At 33.0% G+C, this 23,046-nt stretch overlaps 1 protein-coding gene across 1 annotated transcript; it reads left to right on the top strand.

Annotated features, from left to right (window-relative positions):
• Nucleotides 1–1,049: 1,049 nt before the first annotated feature.
• Nucleotides 1,050–10,256, top strand: LOC134722599 (uncharacterized). The gene is made up of 2 exons (XM_063586219.1): nucleotides 1,050–1,161; nucleotides 8,211–10,256. Exon 2 carries the CDS (start codon nucleotides 8,216–8,218, stop codon nucleotides 9,452–9,454), a length of 1,239 nt encoding a protein of 412 aa, XP_063442289.1. The 5' UTR covers nucleotides 1,050–1,161; nucleotides 8,211–8,215; the 3' UTR covers nucleotides 9,455–10,256.
• The last annotated feature ends 12,790 nt before the right edge of the window (nucleotides 10,257–23,046 follow it).

Raw genomic sequence — 23,046 nt, 5'->3', positions numbered from 1 at the left:
AATATGGACAGTTACTGTGAAATTTTAGATAATTTGCACTTTTTGCGGCTCCCAGTATGTCGAGATTACCGCGGGATTACGACGTTCCTAAGTTTGTAGATCTTTGAACATTACCATTGGCGACATTGGCGACTTCAGTGACGTCGCCGTGGGCTCTTTGAGTTGTTATTTAAAGTTATGGCTGAACAGACGTATTTGTTTATATTAGCGAAAATATCCTACTTTTAACCTCCACAACGTTATTCCATAAAGGTCAACCAACTGGTGATGGCGTCCGTAAAATTTACGAAGGGATGATGTCAACTCACCATTTGGAACTCTTGGTTTAATAGATTCCTTTTGAGCAGCAACCCTCTTTCAAGAAAATTATGATCGGAAATGCAAGCACGGGAATATCGTATCAACTGGGAGATGTAAACCCCGTATGCAGGTGCTGCTGGAATGTTGCTACTTAAAAATGGAAAGTTCACAATTGTAAAGCTGAAATCATCTCTTTTGTCGTAAAGTTATATTTTCAACCGACCCTCGTTGTCAGTCAAGATATGAGACCGACTTAACTGTATCTGTTGTATCCTTTATCTTTAATTCGATGGGATAGATGCGTTCACAATAGTCACCAACCTTTGAATTATTTGGTGAAAGAACATCTTCTACATAGCGGAAAGAAGAGTTAAAGGAAGTTGCTAACTTCTTATCTTCCTTCCTAAGAAGTTCCTGTATGAAGTCAGCCTTATAATAATCCAGAAAATAAATTGGAACACTGATGCTTAACCACAAAAATAAAATACAAGGTTGCAAAAAGAACATTTAAATGTTTAACTGTTGTCTTTTAACATACTGCAATATTGGTAGACATTTATTATGGATTTTATTATAACAAACTTACTGCTGTTTATGTAACGTTCATAGAGTTTCGTTCGTTCGTAAAATGTTGAGAATTCCCTATTTATCAATTATCTGTTAAGTATAAGTATCGTTTCCGTAACGATCAAGCGCCCTCTTGAGAAATATCGTGACCCAGACGTTTGAGATAAATAAATACGCATGTGCAAAAAACAAATTAAATAGTGTTTTTGCCTGGTATACCAAAATAAATATAAATTTCAGTAGTTTATGATTTAAACCAGTCTGTACCTGTGCGAGGCGACATTATATGTGAATGTAAGTATTAGTACATTTATAATCTTTAAGGTATATATTTACATTTCCAATGATTGTTTATTACGTATATTTTCATTATAGGAAGAATTTTAATAATCAATCCATTTATGGAGTAAAAGAAAATATATTAAATAAAACGAGTTACATTTCAATTTGTTTTCTATACACCAACGATGATTCACACCAAGTCACTTTTATTTGTAAAAAAAATGTACATCTTTTATATAAATATAACTAAAGTTATATTTTTTTAAAATAAGTAATTTTCGGAAAGTTATCGCCACAGCCGCTTATTTCTATGCCTAGGACAACAGGTGACATGTTTTAGGTGGGACAATCTCAAAGTGTACATTTTATGCATTTATAAAATATTTATATAATTTAGATTTTAAATACTGTATAAAAAATAGTTCCAACGATCTGTTGATAGTGCTTAAAAGCTGCATGTATGAGCATTGACCGATCTGTATATTATAAAGGTCTTAAAGAGTGAGTATTTGTGTAAATTAGTAGAACTTTACACTGAAAGTCAGGATTCATCTCCGTAAAATTTATATCTCAACTCTCAATTGCGACGATTATTTTTTTTAATTATGAACATGCAGCCACTGTAGGAATTACCTGCCCTCTCAATTGAAAACCAAAAAAAAAACTCATTTGGCAGAGCTACGGTCCTTGTATGACAAGTTGTTTTAATATAAGCAAAATTTATTTACTAGCTAAAACTATTGTCCGATTGGTTTCCGGGATGATGGGGGAATTTTCGAAAGTTGATTAAAAAAACATAAGAATAATCTATTGAAGTACTATTTGGTAGGGAAAAAGAAACATTCACAAAGGTTGAGGACTAATTTCCTAGAATTTTGAAACACTTTGTGTTTCTAGCTCAGATTGTGAAACTGACTACCGAATACGGAATTATTATTTGTCTACCTCTGCTGCGTCAACTCAATTTTATGAGATTAAATTTCATTCTTTGTAGGATAACCATCCTATTTGCCAACCCATAAAAAATAAATGCGTTTTTTTTATTAAATAATTTGTTCTTTTATATAGTTATAATTACATTAGATGCATGTTTCATTATAATACGTTATTCTGATTGGCTACACTGCAATCTCGTGTTATTCCTTGATTAACTTTACACAATAAAATTTATCATTCATGATGACACGAGGTCCGACAATAAAGTGCACAGGTAGATTAAATAAAAACTGGATAAAAATCTTGTTTTCATGATCGTAGCTAAAAATGTCATAAATACTTGGACTAACTACTCTCACCAATGGAAAAAATAACAGTGATAAAAACACTTATAATATCAAAATTAAACCATCTATTTCTGTCCATACCTAGTCCAAATAGCACAAAGCTTAAACTTTTTACTGAAAAAATATTTTCCTTTATCTGGGATAACAAACCAGATAAAGTCAATAGAGACACGTACCTTGTTCAATTCACACTGTTAAGGAGGACTAAAATGATAAATATTGAAAACTACATAAAAGGTATCAAATTAACCTGGATAAGAAGAACAAATAGAAATAATTCAAAACTAGTGATCTCGTAAAATTGAGCTGACGCAGCAGAGGTAGAAACTATTCATCTTTTCAGAAAAATTGGATGCAATTTCTTGGTCTATATTAAAAGCTAAATAATCCATTTTTAGAGAAGTATTTGATGCTTGGCAAGATCTTCAAAATGTACAAAATAACTCTCAAATAAACACATGCCCCATATGGGAGAATGATGGAATAAAGATTGGTAACCATTCAGTTTTATATAAAGATTGGACAAAAATAAGAGTTTGGCTGATCAATGACTTGTTAGAGGAGGGAGGAAATTTTATGACTTTTGATCACTTTAATTATGTATAATTATATAATATAACTAATTTTCTCACATATCAAGGTCTTATTTCTGCAATAAAAACGTATTTTAATGAATATGAAATATGTCGATTTCAGGTAGAGAGAGAAAACGGTCCAGTTCTCCTTAAAATGAAAGTTAAAGATACAAATAAGTGTAATTTTGGGTGCGCAGGGGGTTAAAACAATAGATCATATATTCTTGTCCATATATATCAAAATTATGGGAAGACCTTAACTTTGAGAAGACAGAAATAGAATTAACTTTAAATATCGATTTGATTTTATTTGGTATCTATAATACTAAAATTACGAGGTCCAATTTGTCAGCCGTCATCACGTAAAAACGACGAATCACAGAATTCAACTTTATGTATAACTAATATAGTACAAAGGTGTAGATTAAAAATTACACCACTCCAGGCCCTTTTGTTTTCCACGTAATTAAAATTGCCAATAATTAAGAAGTTCCGGGTCGAGTCCGATACCGATACCAATAGTATATTCACCTGTTACCTATTACCTTATCTGTACGTTCCGCCTCTGACAGGCGCACCACCAAACGGTGTATTCAGGATTAATATGCTATATACACGGGTCATAATCACAAGGTTGACACTACTAAATTGTCAAATTGTTACCTATTGTAGTATTTTAAGACTTTCTAAGATAACAATACGAATACTAAAAATCTGGACTAAAAATAAGGCGTATAGGTACAGTTTTCAATTTGTTAGTGGGCATGACGTAAAACAGCGAAACAAAGAATTCAACTTTATTTATAACTAATATAGGACAATGCTGTTGACTCCATTCCAGGACCTATTGTTTTCCAAATAATAAATATTACCAATAATTGATAAGTTTCAGTTCGACGGGTTCAAACAGAAAGATTTGAAAGCAGAGAAAACTGTGTATCTTATAATCGGCATGACTTTATCAGATGACAATACTAATACTAAAATAAGGCTTGCGCATAGTTATATACTTTAATTCAGTCACGGACCCGTGAGATCACGGGTGTGTTCTAGTACCTCAAAAAGATGTTGCAAGGTTTATTAACGTGAAAAAAGCATGCACTCTCTGTACACGAGGCATATAATTTAACGTTCCCATTCTGATCGGACGTGGCTGCAAAATTGTACATCACAGCAAAACGGACCCCCACTTTGGCGAGGGTTTCACTGCCGTTTAGAGGAAACCCAGTTGTGCCCATACTTCTATTCCCCAGTCACCCTTGGGATGAAACTGGCCTTGTTCTAACAAAAACAGATAAAAAGGATATAAGAAACTTAATACTTCTGTCAACAAAATTACATTTACAAAAACAAATTATCAATGAAACAAACCAATATAATAGCACTAAAACATATTTAAAAGACAACTTATAAGTAGAAAAAAATATATTTTATAAAAATTAATTACTTAATAGAGCAGAGAACGGCTGGAACCCCTGGACTCCTTTACTGTCATAAAAAAAAAAACCAAACAAACAAAAACTAATAGACTCCACATATATTGTATATGTGTTTCATATCCAAACAGCCTTTGTTTTGCAATCATTTTCTGCAATGCACCAAACTATAACAGTTGTGTCTATCAAACATATTATATATCTTCTGTTAAGTATATATAACTATTGTACATAAAAGTGTGTATAACTTATTATGTACATGTGCAAGATTCATTATAAAGGATATCTATATTTTTTTTTAAACCTGTGCATTTGTTAAATTAGATTATTATTTTGATTCTCTGAATGGTAAACTTATTTTTTGAAATTACTGACATGGTATATAATTTATTCAAGCATGGAAAATTGTATGTGTAATACTAACAAAAACTAACAGCTGCATAAATATGTTATTTACTAATGTTAACGAGGCCAAGATAAGGTGCCGGTACTTGATGTTTTTCAACTAACAAATGTCAATAAAATATGATAAATCTAAAAAAATAAATATATACGTTATTATAAGTATTGAATGCTTTTTTTTGTAACTTCATAGGAGTGTATATAAAAGCGTTGACCGTGCGCACATTTTTAGAATGAAGCAGTCAGTATACTTTAACATTTTTATACGGTCCCTCTATTTTTCAGTCAGTGTACGTATCGGGTGTCGGTATACGTGTTTGTGCAAATGACTTTTTTTATGTGAGAATTCCTGTAAAACACAATGAATCATAGGTAGAACTTTAAACATAATTTCATATCAATTGAATCTTAACAGGTGCAGTCGTGCAGTAATATTTCTTATAAATAAAAACAGTGAGAAAATCAATAGTCTGTTTTTACGTTGATAACCATTTTTATAAAAAGTTATTTCGAAACTGTATTTAAGAAATTATTTGTGACACATTTGTTGCGTATATGAGTTATGTATGTTTGTGTTGAAGTTTCAGATCGTAATGATTAACCGTATTCAAACGAAAAATAAAATGAAAAACTTAACTTATTATATTTTCAAGAACTAAGTGCATAAGTATAAAACTGACCCAATCTCTATAAAACAATTCCTGCACCTACAACAAATATGGAAAAAAAGCTGTCCTAGTTCGGCAGATAAAGGCTGACAGATCAATAGTTTGTGCTATATCATGATTGTTCACAAGGCCACGAGGGTCATAAAGTAACCCTTTGATTATGCATTTTATTTTCATTTGTTAGTTTGTGATAACAATTGCTTATAACATTATGTCAATTTTCTTATTTCTTTGGAAGGAATGTTTCTGTGACAAACAGATCTTGCTCGAAAGAGTTAATATTGACCATTATTTTTATTAATACGAAGGAGGTGTAAATATAAGTTTATTTTAGTCTTTAGATCAAGATGGTGACAAAAAGATATACAAAATTCTGATATAAAGGTTTAAACCAATTCCTTTCACTTCATAAATAAAAATTAAGAAATAAAAAAAGTTCAACATTTTCTTTTAATATCTTAATACGAGGCCATTACTTTTGAAAGTGCTATAACATTTCTTTGGATATTTTAAGTATCAACATTTGAATCACACTGTCTCTAGAATATGTAGTTTCCCTGATATTTATTATGATGCTCGTTTGTGATTGTATTACAAAAATGTGTGCTACAAAATTAAGACAAAAGTAAACTTCCGATTTTGCCTCTATTTTCCATAGATGTTTCATACTTATACGATAACACAAGGAATGTAAAATGTGAAGTCATTCTAATCGATCCCTCAGATTTGAACATCGGTCATTAATTCTCTACATTTATAACATGCTTATTCACGGCTGTTAATCTACACACGCAGAACATTTGATTCTGCAATGAAAACGGTGAGAGGATCTTCCGGTTGTGCTTCAGTGGAGTAATTATCACCGCTTCAAAATGTATGTACATTCCAAATCGAAATATTGACAATCGACGAATGCTATGCTGTGGTGAATATTTTAACGAAACGATACGGTTGTCAGGTCATGAAAGATTGCATATTTTGAGGGTAATATTGATTCACTTATAGGGTATTTGCATCGGAGCTAAACACGTTTATTCAAAAAATAGTTGTTGGCATGCCACGGGTTAAGTTCTTCTCATTTATGTTATGATGGTATGATACTTAACTCCTAACGGGAAAGGTTGTGCCTGATATTCATATGATGAAATCATAATCTTTCAATCAGTTTAAATGAAATCTGGAGCTGGCATGTCAGTTAACTGCTAGTAGTCTGTTGTTATCTATGTAAATAGGGTCCAGCTGAAGGACGCTTCCGGTGCGGGAATTTCTCGCTACATTGAAGACCTGCTGGTGACCTTCTGCTGTTGTCTTTTCTCTGGTTGGGTTGTTGTCTGATTGACACATTCCCGATTTCCATTCACATTTTTATTGTAATTAAATCTTTGAATATAGTTTCAATATAGATTTTGTCGTCAGTAAATTAAAACATTATCTAAAATTGTATTCTTTACAAACGGGATTTATACATACAGATTCCTACACTGCAACAAGTGTATTACGATATTTATCCACTCAAGACAATTAAATTTTATTATTTAAAGCGCGAGGCTTGCCGAGCTCTTTAAATAACTGAAATTTAACTGTCTCGAGAGGAGAAATATCATGGTACACGAGTTAAAATGTCGGAATCTGTTTCTCTAATGATTTTTATTCTTCTTTTCAAAGATTTTCAGAACCTTGTGTTCTTAATATGCGACGTCATCAGACATTGCTTCCTTTTTTTTTTATAGCGTCACAATAGGAAAATTCAGAAGAAAACAACACATTTAGACGTCAAAATTAAATTTCGACTAACCATTTGCCGAGAACAGATTTTTCACTAGTGAGGAGAAATATTTTCTCACACCGGTCAGGAAATGATATACATCCACGTTAATTTTTCTATACGGAGGTTAACTTCCAACTCTTCTACTGCCTGTCGATACTTTTATTTTTTGCATTGCACAAGTCAGGTCTTCTATGAATGTCTATGACATTAAAATACGTAATCCCTGGGGTGTGTTTTAGTGTATTTCGTTTCTGATGTGTGATTTTTTTTTTATTTTTACGTTTGACTGGTTTAACACTAGTCAATTTTGGGGCCCTTTATAGCATTCAAGTCAGTTTTTAAGGTCGTACTTTGAACTACAATGAATTACTTTTACAAATTGTGACGTGGATGGAGAGTTTTCTTATTGGCACTCATGCTACAGCCACACATCTTACATCTATTTAAATAAGGGAAATCAGAATCCGGAAAGGAATCAAGGCTAGCTCTGATGGTGATATACTTCTGAGTTCAAAATTTCGAAATTTAATAACAGCAAACTTTAATTTAACAAAATCCGTATTTTCATGTTAGAATCTAAGTAACTGGTACTAAAGAGAAAAGTAATGTCAAACGTTCATTAAGCATGTAATAAATATAGAGAATTAATGACAGGAGATTTACCGATGTTCAAATCTTATGAATCGATAGAATAAGTTTACATTTTACATTCCCTGTGTTGTCGTTTAAGAATGAAACATCTATAAAAAAAATAGAGGTAAATAGTTATCAAAGGTACCAGGATTATAATTTAATACGCCAGACGCAAAATTTTACTTTAACATGATTTTGTAGCACACAATTGTGTGATGCAGACCTGAATGTTATTATCACTCAATAATTTCTGAAGTTTAAAATCGAAATTGTTAAACAATTTTACTTTTTTCCAGAGGACATGGCATGTCAGCGTTTTTTAAATTTCCGGCCTACTGATACACCATTATGGCGAAAACGAGACAAAAAATATGAAGTGCTACCTACGGTCGAAGAAATGATAAAAGATATTGTCAATTTTTATTCTATATGGTCGAAGAAAGAAAGAACTGCAGAGAAGGATAGCTTTGCCGAGACAAAACGTGAAATGATGATGGAATTCCTGTTCAGACTTCAACAAGATGAAAATATAGGATTAGACGAAAAAGATAAATTTGAACATGTTGTCAATGACGAGTTGAAATCCTTTGAAAAAACTGGACAAAAACGAAAATGCCCAGAGTCTACAGTCGACACTCCACGTCATAGCAACTGTAATGAGTCTTCTAGTGAAAAACAAAGGAGCGACCAAGACAGCTTACCAAATACTGCCGATATTAAAGATTTTTTTAATTTTTTTCCGACAGATAAAGACAGCAAGAAAGACAATAAAATGATCGAAACTAGAAATTTACTGCGGGGCTACAGGCATTTAAAACATGAAGTTAAAGAGTTGTCAGTTGAAGAACAATCTAGTTATATTGGTGAAATTGATGTCGAGATATGCATACAGAAATGTCATGAAGTTCTAATGCGTGATTTGCCCTATAAAACTAAAACTGATGCTGGAAAATTCAGTGTTTTACAAAGAGTTACCAATTTTGATGGAGAAGATTTCTTGTATCCATGGTTTGCAACGGAAGAAGTTGCCTTTCAGGCAGTTGATACAATAGTCTTGGAGTATAACAAAATGGTAATGGAAATATCAACAAAGGAAGATAAACAAGAACAAATTGATCTTTCTCTTAAATGTGCTACTGTCATGCTTTTTGCGTTTTTATCACTTCATCCATTTTCTAACGGAAATGGGCGACTTGCGCGATTATTATGCAGTCATTGCTTAAAAGTATTTTGTCCTTTTCCAACTCCGATTTATAACGTGTTTTCTCAATCCAATAAAGACGATTATCTAAAAGCAGTTGTTAACGCTAGACAGAATATAAAGAGCGACAAAAACCAAAAAAAAAAAAACCAAAAAAAAATGGATAGCGATTGTGCAATGAAACATGCACAGATGATTTTAGAACAAAAACCTAATGAACTTTGTTCTCTGGTTATAGAAAGTAACTGGTTTACATGGCGACAATTTCTACATAGAATAGGAGAAGACATTGAACTATTTGATTTCGAAAGACAGACTCGGGAAATAATTGCATCTTAATATTTTTGATTCAAAGCGTAAAATAGTATTCATGTTTGAATGGTTTAATACTATTTATTTTTGGGCCTTTTATATTTTTATATATTGTGTACAAATTGTTATTGGATTGAGAGTTGTCTCATTGGCACTTATACCACATCTTCTTATATTTATCAAATGAATTTCTATTTATTCCTAAATTTTAGCGTCTTTAACAATGTTTATTGACCAAGATAAGTTCAAGTTTTGACATAAACTAATTTAGGCGACTGAAGTGTGTAAATATTTCTTCCGATGTACTTCGAAACAGGCAGAAGCCATCCCTAACCGTTCCTTTCGTGAATCGATAGATACGTCCCTATAACTTTCAAAAAGAGACCGGATATGTTTATGCATGCATCACCCGCACTTCGAATCCATGTTCAGTCAACATGTGATTACGACTCACTCGGTTAAGTGACAGATTAGACTACTGCAGAGTTATATAAAGTATAAATCCTCGAAAACATGCCGATGATAACAACAACATTTCATACCACGTTTTGTGAAAGAACAGCATCCATTCCTCTATATGACTTACATCCGTATTCAAAAGAAATTCGATTATATTCAGAAGGATTTAAAAAAAAAAAAAAGATGCCTTATGGAGTATTGCAAACATCTGGCAGTTTATATTTGAAATTGAATGGCTTTAGCAATCCATGAAAATATTTTTTTCTTCACAATGCAGAAGTTATGAAGTAAAATACAATTGTTAAAAATAACGATGTTCTTAATGAAAATATATTATAATTATGAAATTTTATTAAACATATTGAATGGCTGTTTAATTTCTGTTAAACGAATATAACAGATATCACAGTGAATTCGACAGTCAACACAAGGAGTTTTCTTGATTTCTTGGGTGTCATCAAAATATTTTGAGAATGCGATTATAACATCGATGTACAAATAGCCTATTTTTAAGGTTAAACGAGAAAACGGTTTCTCTGCTAATTCATCATAAGTTGATGATCTTTCATTAAGTCCGAAACATAAGATTTTGAAAGGGCACAGGCCACATTGTCAGTACTCGTAACCCATGTGTAGGTTCAAAACTACTGATCAGGGTGTCCAAAATATCATTAGATCGTGGAATTGATTGACAAGTATTTTTTTTTATTTTCCTAAAACAAAACAAAAATTAATATAGGCAAACCTACCATAAATATCACTTTAAATAAGTAAAAAACAGTAATGTATCGTCAGCTTGTTCTCGACCCGCATCCGAAATACAAATACGTAAATAACCTAAATCAAAAGATCATCTTTCATGTAAAATGAGATTTTTCTTGTTCCGAGGTTGAACTGTATTTAATAGTAATTTTCTTAAAAGTCTACCAGAGAACTTTAAGCATTATTTGGAGGTTCAATGATACCCTTAAGGTGGTATGGGTGTTTTTCGCCATCTTGAATTGTAAAAAACAGAGAATTCAAGGTTAAGTTTTTCAATCAAGTATGACCGGACTATTTGGACAGTGCAATGAAATTAGTTTTAAAACAACATTTTAGTAATTCAATTGTTTTAATATATTTAGGTTTTGCATGTATTTAATTATTCTAGACTTTGTCGTAAATTTAGGCATAAGTGTTTTACACGGATTATGTGTCATAATCTTGGACAAAGGTCTTAAATGCATTTACTCTATTTATCTCATTATTTATTCTCTGTGACAGTTTGGACTATAATTTACAAATACGTGTCGGACACTAATTACTCTTTGAATCTATTGTTATTTCAAATTTGTCATCTGTTAATCTGCTTAATCCTTTAATCGCTTGTGCTTATATATATTGTTATTGTTTGTATGTTACTTTACATTTAGTTTGGAGTTTGTTGTTCGGTCTTGCCGGACTGCTAAAATAAAAGTTTAAGGAGCGAATCTTCCTTCTTGATTTGCATTTAGTCGAATAGCCATTTCACCCGGCTATACAAGCTAGCAAAATTTGAATCAGGAATGCAGATAACTATTGTGAATTTGCATTTGAAAGAACAAATTTATTAGATTATAACTTATAAATCAAAATATTTTTACAACTGTTGATTATTTCTGCTTGATTTAAAATATTTTTAAATTGATATTTTAAGGGGAGGTAACTCTAAAATAGTGCATTTTCTGTTGAAATCTATATGGAATTTTGCTATTTTGTATTTTAGCTAAAAGAAAACCGCACGGAGCCCTATCTTTTCTTTTGATATTCTTAAATTATTCAATAAAAACTATCTTCTCGTATTTTATTTTACCATTCTATCATTCAGTTTAGCTTTTAATCACATAATGTTGTTTTTTTTCTGTATAATCCATACACAAAATTTGTCATTTTGTCACGAACTGTAGCTTGAGAAAATGCGCGGTGATCTACCATTTTTATGATATTTTTGAACATATATCAATAGATACTACGTTTTGGCAAAGTATGAACAAATTCTATCATTTTTAATTTAGACTCCCATACCACCTTAAGACACTATCTAATATTTAGCCACCTGCTTTCAAAACAAATTGAAAAAGTTCAGAGAAGAGCAGCACGCTTCTCATGCAACCGCTTCCATAACACCAGCTCAGTTACTGAAATGATGACAGACCTAAATTGGTACCCACTCGAAATTAGGCGTTTACGATACAGACTTGTTTTCTTTTACAAAATTATTCATGAAATTGTTGCAGTTCCTACACATAATCTTTTGATCCCACTTGACAATAGAACCAGACATAGCAATCCACACTCATTTAGGCAAATACAAACATCTAAAGACAGTTATAAATATTCATTTTATCCACGAACAGTTATAAATTGGAATCATCTGCCACAACAAATAGTATCATGCAGTACAGTAGAGGGATTCAAGAGTATGATCTCAGAATCTGCCCTCATCCCCATATTCTATCCCTAACTATTCTGTTATCAAATGTATATAGTTTTATCACAATTTATTTTTTCAAATGTACATACGTTATGATGATTTTTTGATTTTGTTATTTTTGATTTTTTGTTGCTAAATTAGTGTAAATTATAAATTTTATAGTCGACGCCCGGCGAATAATCTTCAATAATTGAAGGATCGCTAGAAACCTAAAGAAGAAAAAGAAAACTAAAGGGAGTCTGTTCTTTTGTATTGCCATGTTGATTTTTGTTTACCTGGTATGCCTTATTTCGGAAAAAAAACACCATGATAAGTTATGCGTATTTGTATTATTCAACTCATATACGTTCTTTAAATGTCGAGGATAACATAAGGCAATCGACTCGATCCACGTTGTTTATTCAGACGTTTCTATTTTATCAAAGGTATCTATTCGGCAACATAAGCTCTCATCATTGTGTGTAAATTTGAAATTCGTTTATTTCTGCACGTGATGAAAATCGTGTGTATGGAGTAGACTAAGTTATACATTGTGTTGTAACTGCGTTGGGCTTACATCTGCTTCTTTTACGCAAAGTTCAGTTATATCATGTGCTAATCCATGCACTTATAAAATACCTTTTTCTTCAAGTCGAGGAAACAATACTTAGTTCCTTTATGGCAAAAGAACTGTTTAATACTTGTATGCAGTCACACAACAACCAATCAGGATATCTTATAGTTACTCCTCCTACTTTTCGTCTCAGTTAAGCTTATCACAACCAATCAAAAATGACGATAGATGATTTAAAACATTGAAAAATACCTGCATAAGATTAAAAACTAGTTTCTCCATTCAATTCAGTCTGCTTATCTTTGATTTGACTTTGTCCACTGAGCCTGATTGACATTATATGTGAGTAATTATACGTCCATATAATAGTTGATTTCTTATTGTAAAAACTGTTAAAAGTGAAATAACAAAAATACCGAATATTCTGTTATTCCATTGACAAAGAATTAGTATGTTAAGAAAAGGAAAGAACTAAATATTTAATTCAGTGAAATTGGGTAAATTTAAAAATTTCCAAATAAAATAAACAAGTAATTTTGGTAAGATAACAGCAAGTTACTAAAATTGTCAATATATAATTTGTGTGTTAAGTAAACAATTGTCATACTGCATTCGTGATAATGCACAGATGTTTGATATAAAAAAAAATCCAAGAGTTAGGAGATCATGTAATGACGCGAGGTACTTTACAATTTGGGTAAAGCAAGCACTGTGTTTATCTATAAATTTTTATGTTCTGGCGAACTTTATATATATTATTAAATCACACAAATATTTATTAAAACACAAGTACAACCACTTAATAATGATGGAAAAATTAAGAAAGGAGTACTCTACACCTCCACTATTTAAAAAAACGTATTAAAAATACAGGAAAATTTGATTTTGATTTGTACATTTTAAACCAACATTTAAAATATGAAAATAAAATCTGAAACGATTAAGCGTTTAACATTCCTCCTTATTCTTATTTCATTTCATTACTTGAAAGCTGAACCCCCCTTTATGTTCTTCCTGGCCAAATGAGATATTTTAACTACTTAAATCCGACAATGTCGAATGTTTTCATTGAAAGTTAAATTTCATTCCTTTACAAAAAAGGAGAAGTTTGTTTTCTGGCGAACGAAACATTTCGCTTAAAATATTTATTTTTTGTTACCTCTATTCTTATTGTAATCTATGCGAATGGTAGCTCATAGAAACAGTCAGATTTGTGAACGCCTACATCTGCTCCCCTTCATACCAAATAATACTCAGTGTATGTAAAGTGCGGATCCTAAAATATCATTTTCATTGTATATGCCAGAAATTTCTGATGTAGAAAGATGAATAAACAGACGACTTTTTTTATTCATTTTTGAAGAAAATGAAGAAAATAAGTTAAAATGTATATGTTAAGAAACGCATAATACTAATAAAACAAAGTAAGAGATGTGAACGTTTTTTTTCGCGCCTAAAGCCAATTAGCTGTGAAATATATACTAAAATAGGTGAATATTTAGGACATTTCACGAACAGATCGTGCAGGTATTTTATAACTAACAGGTAAGATGTTGTTGCAGAAAACATATTCATTTCAACACATTTATCAAAGTTGTATAACGTAGAATAGGTTCTGTCATTCAGTTTCTTCATATTGAACTGAATTCCACTATGATGCTTTCTTTATGCGAGTCATGTTTTACTGTCGAATAATGATACTATTCTTTCATTTTCACTGTGGAGCGAGTCATTAGTATTGTATATGCGGAGCATTTTCACTGTATGATTTATTTATTTTTTTATCTATTACAGCGTATTTTTTTAAGCATGTAAAGCAAGACTTTAGTTAGCGTGCTTGCTTTTTTTTTTTATTGTACAACCATTATGATAACATCCAATTTAATTCAAATATAATAATTATATAAATACAGGTTAAACCAATCTAATTGAAAAGAGATCTCTCATCGCTCCCGTTTTCTGATATATCGCGTGGAAGATCTAACGAAACCCGCTTTGAGGTCACATGTGAGTGAACTAGAAGTTTTGAATTTATAATGATATGCAAATGAGTTGACGACCTATTAATAAGCCAATCAAAAAAGTTTATGAATTATTCTGACTGACGATTTTGTCGTAAATAAAATGAGTTACATCCCTTTACCTTACGATAAAATTAGATTGAGGTTAAACTATGCCGATACATATTGTTTAAAGATGTCAATCTTATTTAAAAAGTTTGTAAAAACAATTATACAAACAAAGCAAGCAAGTAAACCAAAGTTTTGCTTTACAAGCATTAGGAAATTAGCTGTAAAGCCTTAATTTAGCCGACTTGCTCAAACAATTGATAAAGTAAGAGACGGATTTGATAAAATTTAACTTACGGAGGAAAGCTTGGGTTTAAAACACTCTAAATAAATTCAATAGAAATAACATTTATTTCAAATGTATTCCATTTAATTTCTTATAAATCGTATAGGGATCTTTATCCTTTTTTTTTTTTCAATTTCCATTTTCTTGTTTTTTTTTTATCCATTTCCATGACACTTCACCACTAACTAAGTACATCTTGATATAGATTGAATCGTTGGTTTTCCCGTTTAAAAGGTTTTACACTGGGGCCCTTTATAACTTGCTGTTCGGTGTCAGCCAAGACTCCATGTTGAAGACCGTATTTTGAAGTATAACGGTATACTATTATAAATTGTGACTCGGATGGAGAGTTGCCTCATTGTCACATATGACATCTTATCTATCTGTGGCTCAAACCGAAATGAGACGGGACAAAATCACACTTTTTAAAGATATTTATAATGGGCTTAATATGAGTCAGAAAAGAGTAGAATAGTGGGTCGCGTTGGGGTATAAGCGTGACGCTGAATTGCCGATTTTTTTGTAAGCGTGACACGTGAAAGTCAAATGATTGTGTCGTGAAAACGAGAAATAAAGTATAGCGGGACACGGAAAATTTCCAAAAATTAAAACTGCATAGTATTAGCGGGAGCAGGTATCAGACCCCCCCCCCCCAATGAGACCCCAGAATAAGATATTTATTTATCTTCACCATATTGTTACAGTCATGCCTTCAATAACAAATGTATACCATGCATGCATTTTCATATGTTTGGTCCCTTTTTCAAGTTTGTGGTCTCCAAATTTATAGACAAAAGTCCTTATGGATATTTGGGGTTCTTTGACATGCTGAATCTAACCGTGTATCCAGTTTGGGGATTTTTTGCCAAGTTACCGAAATAGCCCAAATAGAGGTCCAAAGGTCTAAGATCATCAAATATGAATTGTAGCATGCATGTCGTGTACAATTACCCACATGTGCATTGTTTGACCTCTGCAGTAGTATCCACTCTCAGATCTAGAATTTTTCAATAGGGCCCAATAACTGCCTAAGAGGGGGACCGGCCCGTCCAGTGATTCCATATAGAAGTAACCAAATGTTTTCCCCAAAAGGGGACAACACCATGTCCCCCCTAAATCCTCCTCTTGTATCGAGCTGTGCATTACGGATCATTTATTTTTGTATCAAGGGTGCTCTACGTCACGTACCAATGCAAACAAAAAAGTTCGCCCACACACCTTACATTTCATGTTTTAATGACTGTGGATAATTTATGTCACATACCGTTTCACTTTATACAGTAAAAATCATGCAAGCAACAATCGAGTCAAAAACATTTATTCTACCAAAAACTGTCTTTTTCAGAATATGGAAATTGAAGAAGTTTAGGGTACAACTGGGAAACTTAATCTTTTATAAGCTTTTCTGTCACCATTGCGTTTCAAGATGCATATTTCTCTGTTCGCAAGTGTATGTATTGCGTGGAAGATAACGTCCTTAAATTTAATCGTCTCTATTTTACACAGACTGCACTAGTTTAAACTCGGCCATATTAATCTTTTGACTTAAAAAAAATACAGAAATATCTTTTAATTTTTTTTTAAATCAAGGAAAAACGTAATTTGAAGAATACAATATGACATTTTGAGAAGCGTTTTTGTTACAAGTGTGAAAAGCTATATGTTTGATAAGGAATGAATGAGAGTTTGTATTTCAATTTGAAAATACATTTATCATAAATTCTAAAGTCATCAACTAAGTTTTTTCATTTGTTTTAAGTGCATTTATCACATGATTCTACAATAAAAATTCCTCGCATCTTCGAAAATTCCACATCAGAAATGACTGCACTAACAGTGACAATTCATCGCATCTATAGTTAAAATGGATCGCTTTCAATAATCGATATGCTATATTATTGTCACCGTCGTATTTATGTGTATATTAAATGGTTATTCATCAGTTCATTTATTTCATTTATTCATTCATTCCATTTGTTGTTTCATCATACTCATTATGACGATTGACTGAGACTGACGACATTTCTAATATACGTCACTGCACAATTTCACATACACGTCACTTCACACCTGAACGATTTAAATAAAATAAAATATTATTGCACGAGCGCGGAAAATATGTGTACGCCTTATTTTTATATAAAGATTTAGGATTTCATTAAATGAATAGCAGCCTTTCAAAGCTGACGCTTCAAAGCTAAAGCAATATTTACAGGTTAGTTAATTTTGTTATTTGGAAAATATTATTTAGTTTCTCGATAGAGTTTCATTCATTAAAAGTTAAATGGAAATATTATGATAGTTTTATTATAATCTGCTTTACGGCTTTTCCGTACTTTTTATATAGTTTTATGGTAAAGTTCAAATTACTGAATTACAGCTAGAAATTGTTTTATTGGCGATATTAATTCATGGCGTAATTTTAAAAGTGCATTGTCGAATTCATTAGTCCGTCAGTCCTTGTTTCATTGTAGTTTGTGGTTTTATATTTAGAGTATGAATGAATGTAATTGTTTCCGAATTTGTTGAAAGATTTGTATATGTTGAAATAAATGTATCTTTACAGTAATAAAAGTGGTACTAAAGTCACTGTCTGGTATATAAGCCATTACGTTAATTTGGTATAATTTCCACTGTGACAAATGGAGCCTTCAGAGAGAGAGATGACCTAGTTGGTGCCACGTTTTTTGTTAGTTAAGAGTTGTCGGAGAATCTGTCCGTACTTGCATTTATTTGGATAACAGTTCATCTAGATATCTACTTGGCGACACGATAATCCAAAAATATACAGCGCTGTTGAGGTATATAGTGAAAAAGTTTTAAACAAATCCCGGAGTTGGATTGAAAAAATGTAAAGGCATATTGGTAATGCATGTTTAGAAAATATTCATATTTTGCGCAAACCAAAGAATTAAATTAGTTTGGTGAATGTTTAATTTTACACCGATAACAAAAGGAAATAGATTCATTCATTTAAATATTCATAATATTGTGTTGGTGTCGATAACGTTCCAGTTGAGTAGCTTTATAGTACACAACGTTGTGTGTTTACAATTCGACTGGTATCAACGAAGTAAACAATAGTGTATTGAACCCAGACAGTATTTTATTAGATTGGAGCTGAAATTTAAATAAAGAATAGCAATCAAAACAGTTAACATTATTTAATGGAAATATTTGATTATTATAAGTACATTGTATTATATATTCTTTATATTGTTTAGTATTATTGATATATATATATATATGTATTTAAGATGTCATAGTTTATCTTATTACTTATATTTTTCAGTTTGAATTTTTGTGTGCACTATTGCATGAACACCTGGTCCTTACACTGTCAGATTTCACATGCACATTAGTTCATTTGACGGTAAGTTGACATTTTCATCATCATCATCATTTTCATTATTTTTGTTGTCTTTTGTATGTGTCTGTTTACGTTTTGTATTGTGTCCCGTTTGGTATTTTGAGTACTCTGTTTTGACTATGGCTGAAGGAAACGCATCTGGTTCCGTAGTTGAGGGTAATGTTAAAGGTCACGAACCTAATATGTCGGAGACCGATATTGCAAAAATGATAGCATTTTTGTCTAAACATGGTAAATATAAAGTACTTACTAATGAGGAGTATGACTTGATATCTTATGCTAAACCGTTGGTTAAGAAAGAAGGAAGTATGCAAACAGGGTATACCACTAGTACTCCGAAGCCGACTACTGATAAGCTTCCGTCTAGACCACCACCCCCTCCCCCTTTTAGAAAATACTATCACGATTTTTCGGGTATAAATGAGCAGGTGAAACCGAAAGTTAGTTTTAACTTGGGAAATCACACTCATGACATTACTGGTAATACACCAACGTACCAAAGACCACGGTTACCGGTTTTCTCTGGGGATGCAAAGAGTGAGGCTTCATTTGACGTGTGGAAATTTGAAGTAAAATGCTTACTCCGAGAAAACTTGTACCCGGAGTTAATCATAGTACAGTGTATGAGAAATTCTTTAAAAAATCAAGCCCGTAATACCCTGCTTACACTTCCTGAGTCTGCTACTCCACATAATATTCTAGAAAAATTAGAAGGTATTTACGGAAATGTCTATTCAAATGAGACACTTTTACAGTCATTTTATACTGAGAAGCAGGATGAGGGTCAATCAGTGGCCGATTACGGTATGAAATTAGAAGGTATATTACAGAAAGCATACGATAAGGGTAAATTAACTTTAGAAGTTAGAGATGATATGCTGAGAACAAAGTTTTGGTCAGGTATCAGGGATTCTACATTGAAAAATGCTACTAGATACAAATATGACACTATCAAAAACTTTGATGAATTAAGAAAAGAGGTAAGAGCAGTTGAACTAGAGCTTCAAATTTCGAGTGCTTCTAAGCCTACAGCTACTGTCATACATCAACCAGTTACTGCTGTATCAGATATGAATGTTCTTATACAGAAGTTAGATGCATTTAATAAAAGGCTAGATAATTTCGAAGGTGAGTTGAAGAAAGTTAAAGAGTCTCAAGGTGATGATCAACAAAATAAACAAAACAATAAACCACAAGGTTCAGGTAATTATTGGAATAATAGAGGTACACAGAGAGGTAGATATAATAATAATTATAGAGATAACGGAAGGGGCCGTTATAATTACAGAGGAGGTAACAGAGGACAGTCAGGAACAGATAATAAGTTTCAGAATCATAATCAGAATTTAAACTTCGACTAGTCTCTGTCGCAGGGCAGACTAGAGACTTAGAGAGTAAGTGTAGCCCTAATTTTAAATCAGACTTAAGTAAGACTAAATCATTGTTAGATAGAATGGTAGGTATGGAGAATCAGTCAATTATACAGGTTAATTCGATGAAATGTAAAGCTTTGATTGATAGTGGTTCGATGATTTCAACAGTTTCTGATCATGTTTTGAAGTTAATGAAACCTGTCCCCGAGGTTAAAGATTTGGATGATTTTGAGTTATCAGTCAGTGTTGCTGGCGGTTCGAAACTGCCCTATATTGGTTATGTTGAGGTCGAGGTTCAGATACCTTTTCTTCCAGGTGAGTCTTTCTATGTGCCTATGTTGGTTGTACCTAGGTCTGATTATACAGATAAAGTACCAGTAATTGTTGGTACAAACATTTTACGGTTAGGTATGGAGTTAGTACACTGTCTTGATGATGATATTTCGATACCAAAACAGTGGGATGTTGCCTTTTCGTCTATACAGGATAATAGTTTAGGAGTGGTGCGTTCTTCCAATAGACGCCCGTTTAAACTGTTTCCTTCATCAGTAATGACCATATCTGGAATAGTGAAGCTAAAAGGTGATGTAAATACTGAGACTTTAGTAACGGAGAACCGCTCTATTTTGAGTGAGTTGTCAGATCAGGTAGTTGTCTGTCCCAGAGTAGTATCAGTCAAAGGTAACGGTAAACAGAGGGTACCAGTTAGGATTTGTAATATAACAGCAAAGCCTGTTGTTATCAAACCTAAAACTGTCCTTTGTGATTTAAGTGGAATTACTGTCGTACGTGATGGTTTTGGTGAACAGACATTGTCAGATGGTGAGATAATTAAAGAAGGTAAGGAGAGTCTTAAAGAACTTGGTATTAATGTCAGAGAGGATTTACCTGACAATACAAAAGGACAATTAAAAGGTTTGTTAACTAAGTGGAAATCGATCTTTTCTACAGGACCAACGGATCTAGGGTTCACCACATTGGTGGAACATGAGATTAAGTTAACGGACAACATTCCTTTTAAGGAACCGTATCGACGCATACCACCGTCATTGTACGAAGAGGTTCGTGAACATTTGAAGGAAATGTTGGAAGCGGGGGCTATTAGAGAATCTTCTAGTCCCTACTCTTCCAATGTTGTATTAGTAAGGAAACCAGACGGAAGTCTTCGATTCTGTCTTGATTTTAGGAAACTTAACAAGAAGACTATTCGTGACGCCCAAAGTCTTCCACGCATAGATGAGACACTAGATTGTCTGACCGGAAGTAAGTATTTTAGTAAAATTGACCTTAGGTCGGCCTATTGGCAGTGTAACCTTAAAGAGTCTGACCGTTATAAGACTGCATTTAGTCTCGGTCCTTTAGGGTTTTATGAGTGTAACAGGCTAGCTTTTGGTTTAACCAATGCTTGTGCCACATTTCAACGTCTCATGGAGAGATGCATGGGTGAGTTACACCTGAGAGAATGCTTAATATATCTGGATGATATAGTGATTTTTTCTAAGACTGCTGAAGAACATAATTTTTATGACAAGACTAGAGTCTGTATTCAGTAAGCTAAAGAAGCATGGCCTAAAACTAAAAGGAAGTAAGTGCGAATTTTTTAGGAAAGAAATAAAATACCTAGGTTTTATTGTCTCTGAAGAGGGGATTTAAACAGACCAAGAAAAGGTAAAAGCGGTACGAAACTGGCCAGAAATAAAGAATGTCAGAGGTCTCAGACGATTTTTAGGATTCACATCCTATTACAGGAAGTTCGTACGAGATTATGCTAAGATAGTAAGACCACTAAATGATCTTCTGGTAGGACACCAAACGAACAAGAAGCAGACATCTAAGAAAAAGTACAAACCCAAGCCAACGAAGTGGAAATGGGGCGATGAACAGCAAGCTGCCAGAGAAAAGCTGATAGAGGTATTGACTAGTCCCCCTATTCTTGCTTTCGCCGATTATAGTCTACCATTCATTTTGAATATAGACGCCAGTGGTGATGGATTAGGCGCCATACTTTATCAACGTCAGAATGGTATCGAAAGGGTTATAGCATATGCTAGTAGAGCGCTACGTGCTGCAGAGAAGTTGTATCCGGCCCATAAACGAGAGTTTCTCACTTTGAAGTGGGCGGTTACTGATAAATTTCGAGACTATCTATATGGAAATAAGTTTGAAGTCCGCACGGATAATAATCCGCTTACTTATGTCTTGGGTAAGGCCAAATTAGATGCTACTTCTCAGAGATGGATAGCAGAATTGGCCGATTATGATTTTAGTTTGGTATATAGGAGTGGTAAGTCGAACGTTGATGCCGGCAGTTTGTCGAGGATTGATTATGACCATCAGGAATTATTTAGCGATGCTGTTAAAGCTATATGCGAGGCTATTTTAGTTTCATCCAGCTGTACACCCGCTGAGAGCATTTGTATGTCTCAAACTCTGGAAGGTATAATCGACAAGGATGACCCCGAGCTAGAGGCCTTTTCAGACATTTCTTGGGTTGTAGAACAGAAGAAAGACGAAGATATAGCGAGGGCACTTGATTTAAAAAGAGCAGGACATAAACCTACGAAGAGAGAAATTGGTAAGCAACCTTTAGGTACACGCAAGTTACTTTACGACTGGGATAAATTAGTCATTAAGAAAGAAGTTCTGTATAGGGTAAGTAAACTTAACGATGAGACTATATATCAGCTTATTTTACCAGCTGCTTACAGGGATATTGCTTTGAGAGGTTTACATGACGATGCTGGTCACCAAGGTAGAGACCGTACTCTATATCTTGTCAACTCCAGATTTTATTGGCCTGGAATGAATAAAGACGTAGAAGGTAAGGTGGCGAATTGTCCAAACTGTATACTAAGGAAAACAAAGAGTAATATATTCGCTGAACTAGTGAGTATAGAGACCAGTCAACCATTGGAGATGATTTGCATAGATTTTCTCTGCTTAGAACAATCTAAGGGTGGTTATGAAAATATACTGGTGATAACTGATCACTTTACAAGGTATGCTCAAGCAATTCCTACACGGAATCAGACGGCACAGACTACGGCTAGATGCCTG

Source organism: Mytilus trossulus, chromosome 1 (assembly GCF_036588685.1).
Source record: "Mytilus trossulus isolate FHL-02 chromosome 1, PNRI_Mtr1.1.1.hap1, whole genome shotgun sequence".
Classification (NCBI taxonomy): Eukaryota; Metazoa; Mollusca; class Bivalvia; order Mytilida; family Mytilidae; genus Mytilus; species Mytilus trossulus.
The sequence above is the reverse complement of the archived record's forward strand: the minus strand, read 5'-3'. Positions and strand labels throughout refer to the sequence as shown.

Bases quoted from the DNA above. Each gene is read 5' to 3' on its own strand.
- LOC134722599 (XM_063586219.1), top strand. From the start codon at position 8,216: ATGGCATGTCAGCGTTTTTTAAATTTCCGGCCTACTGATACACCATTA.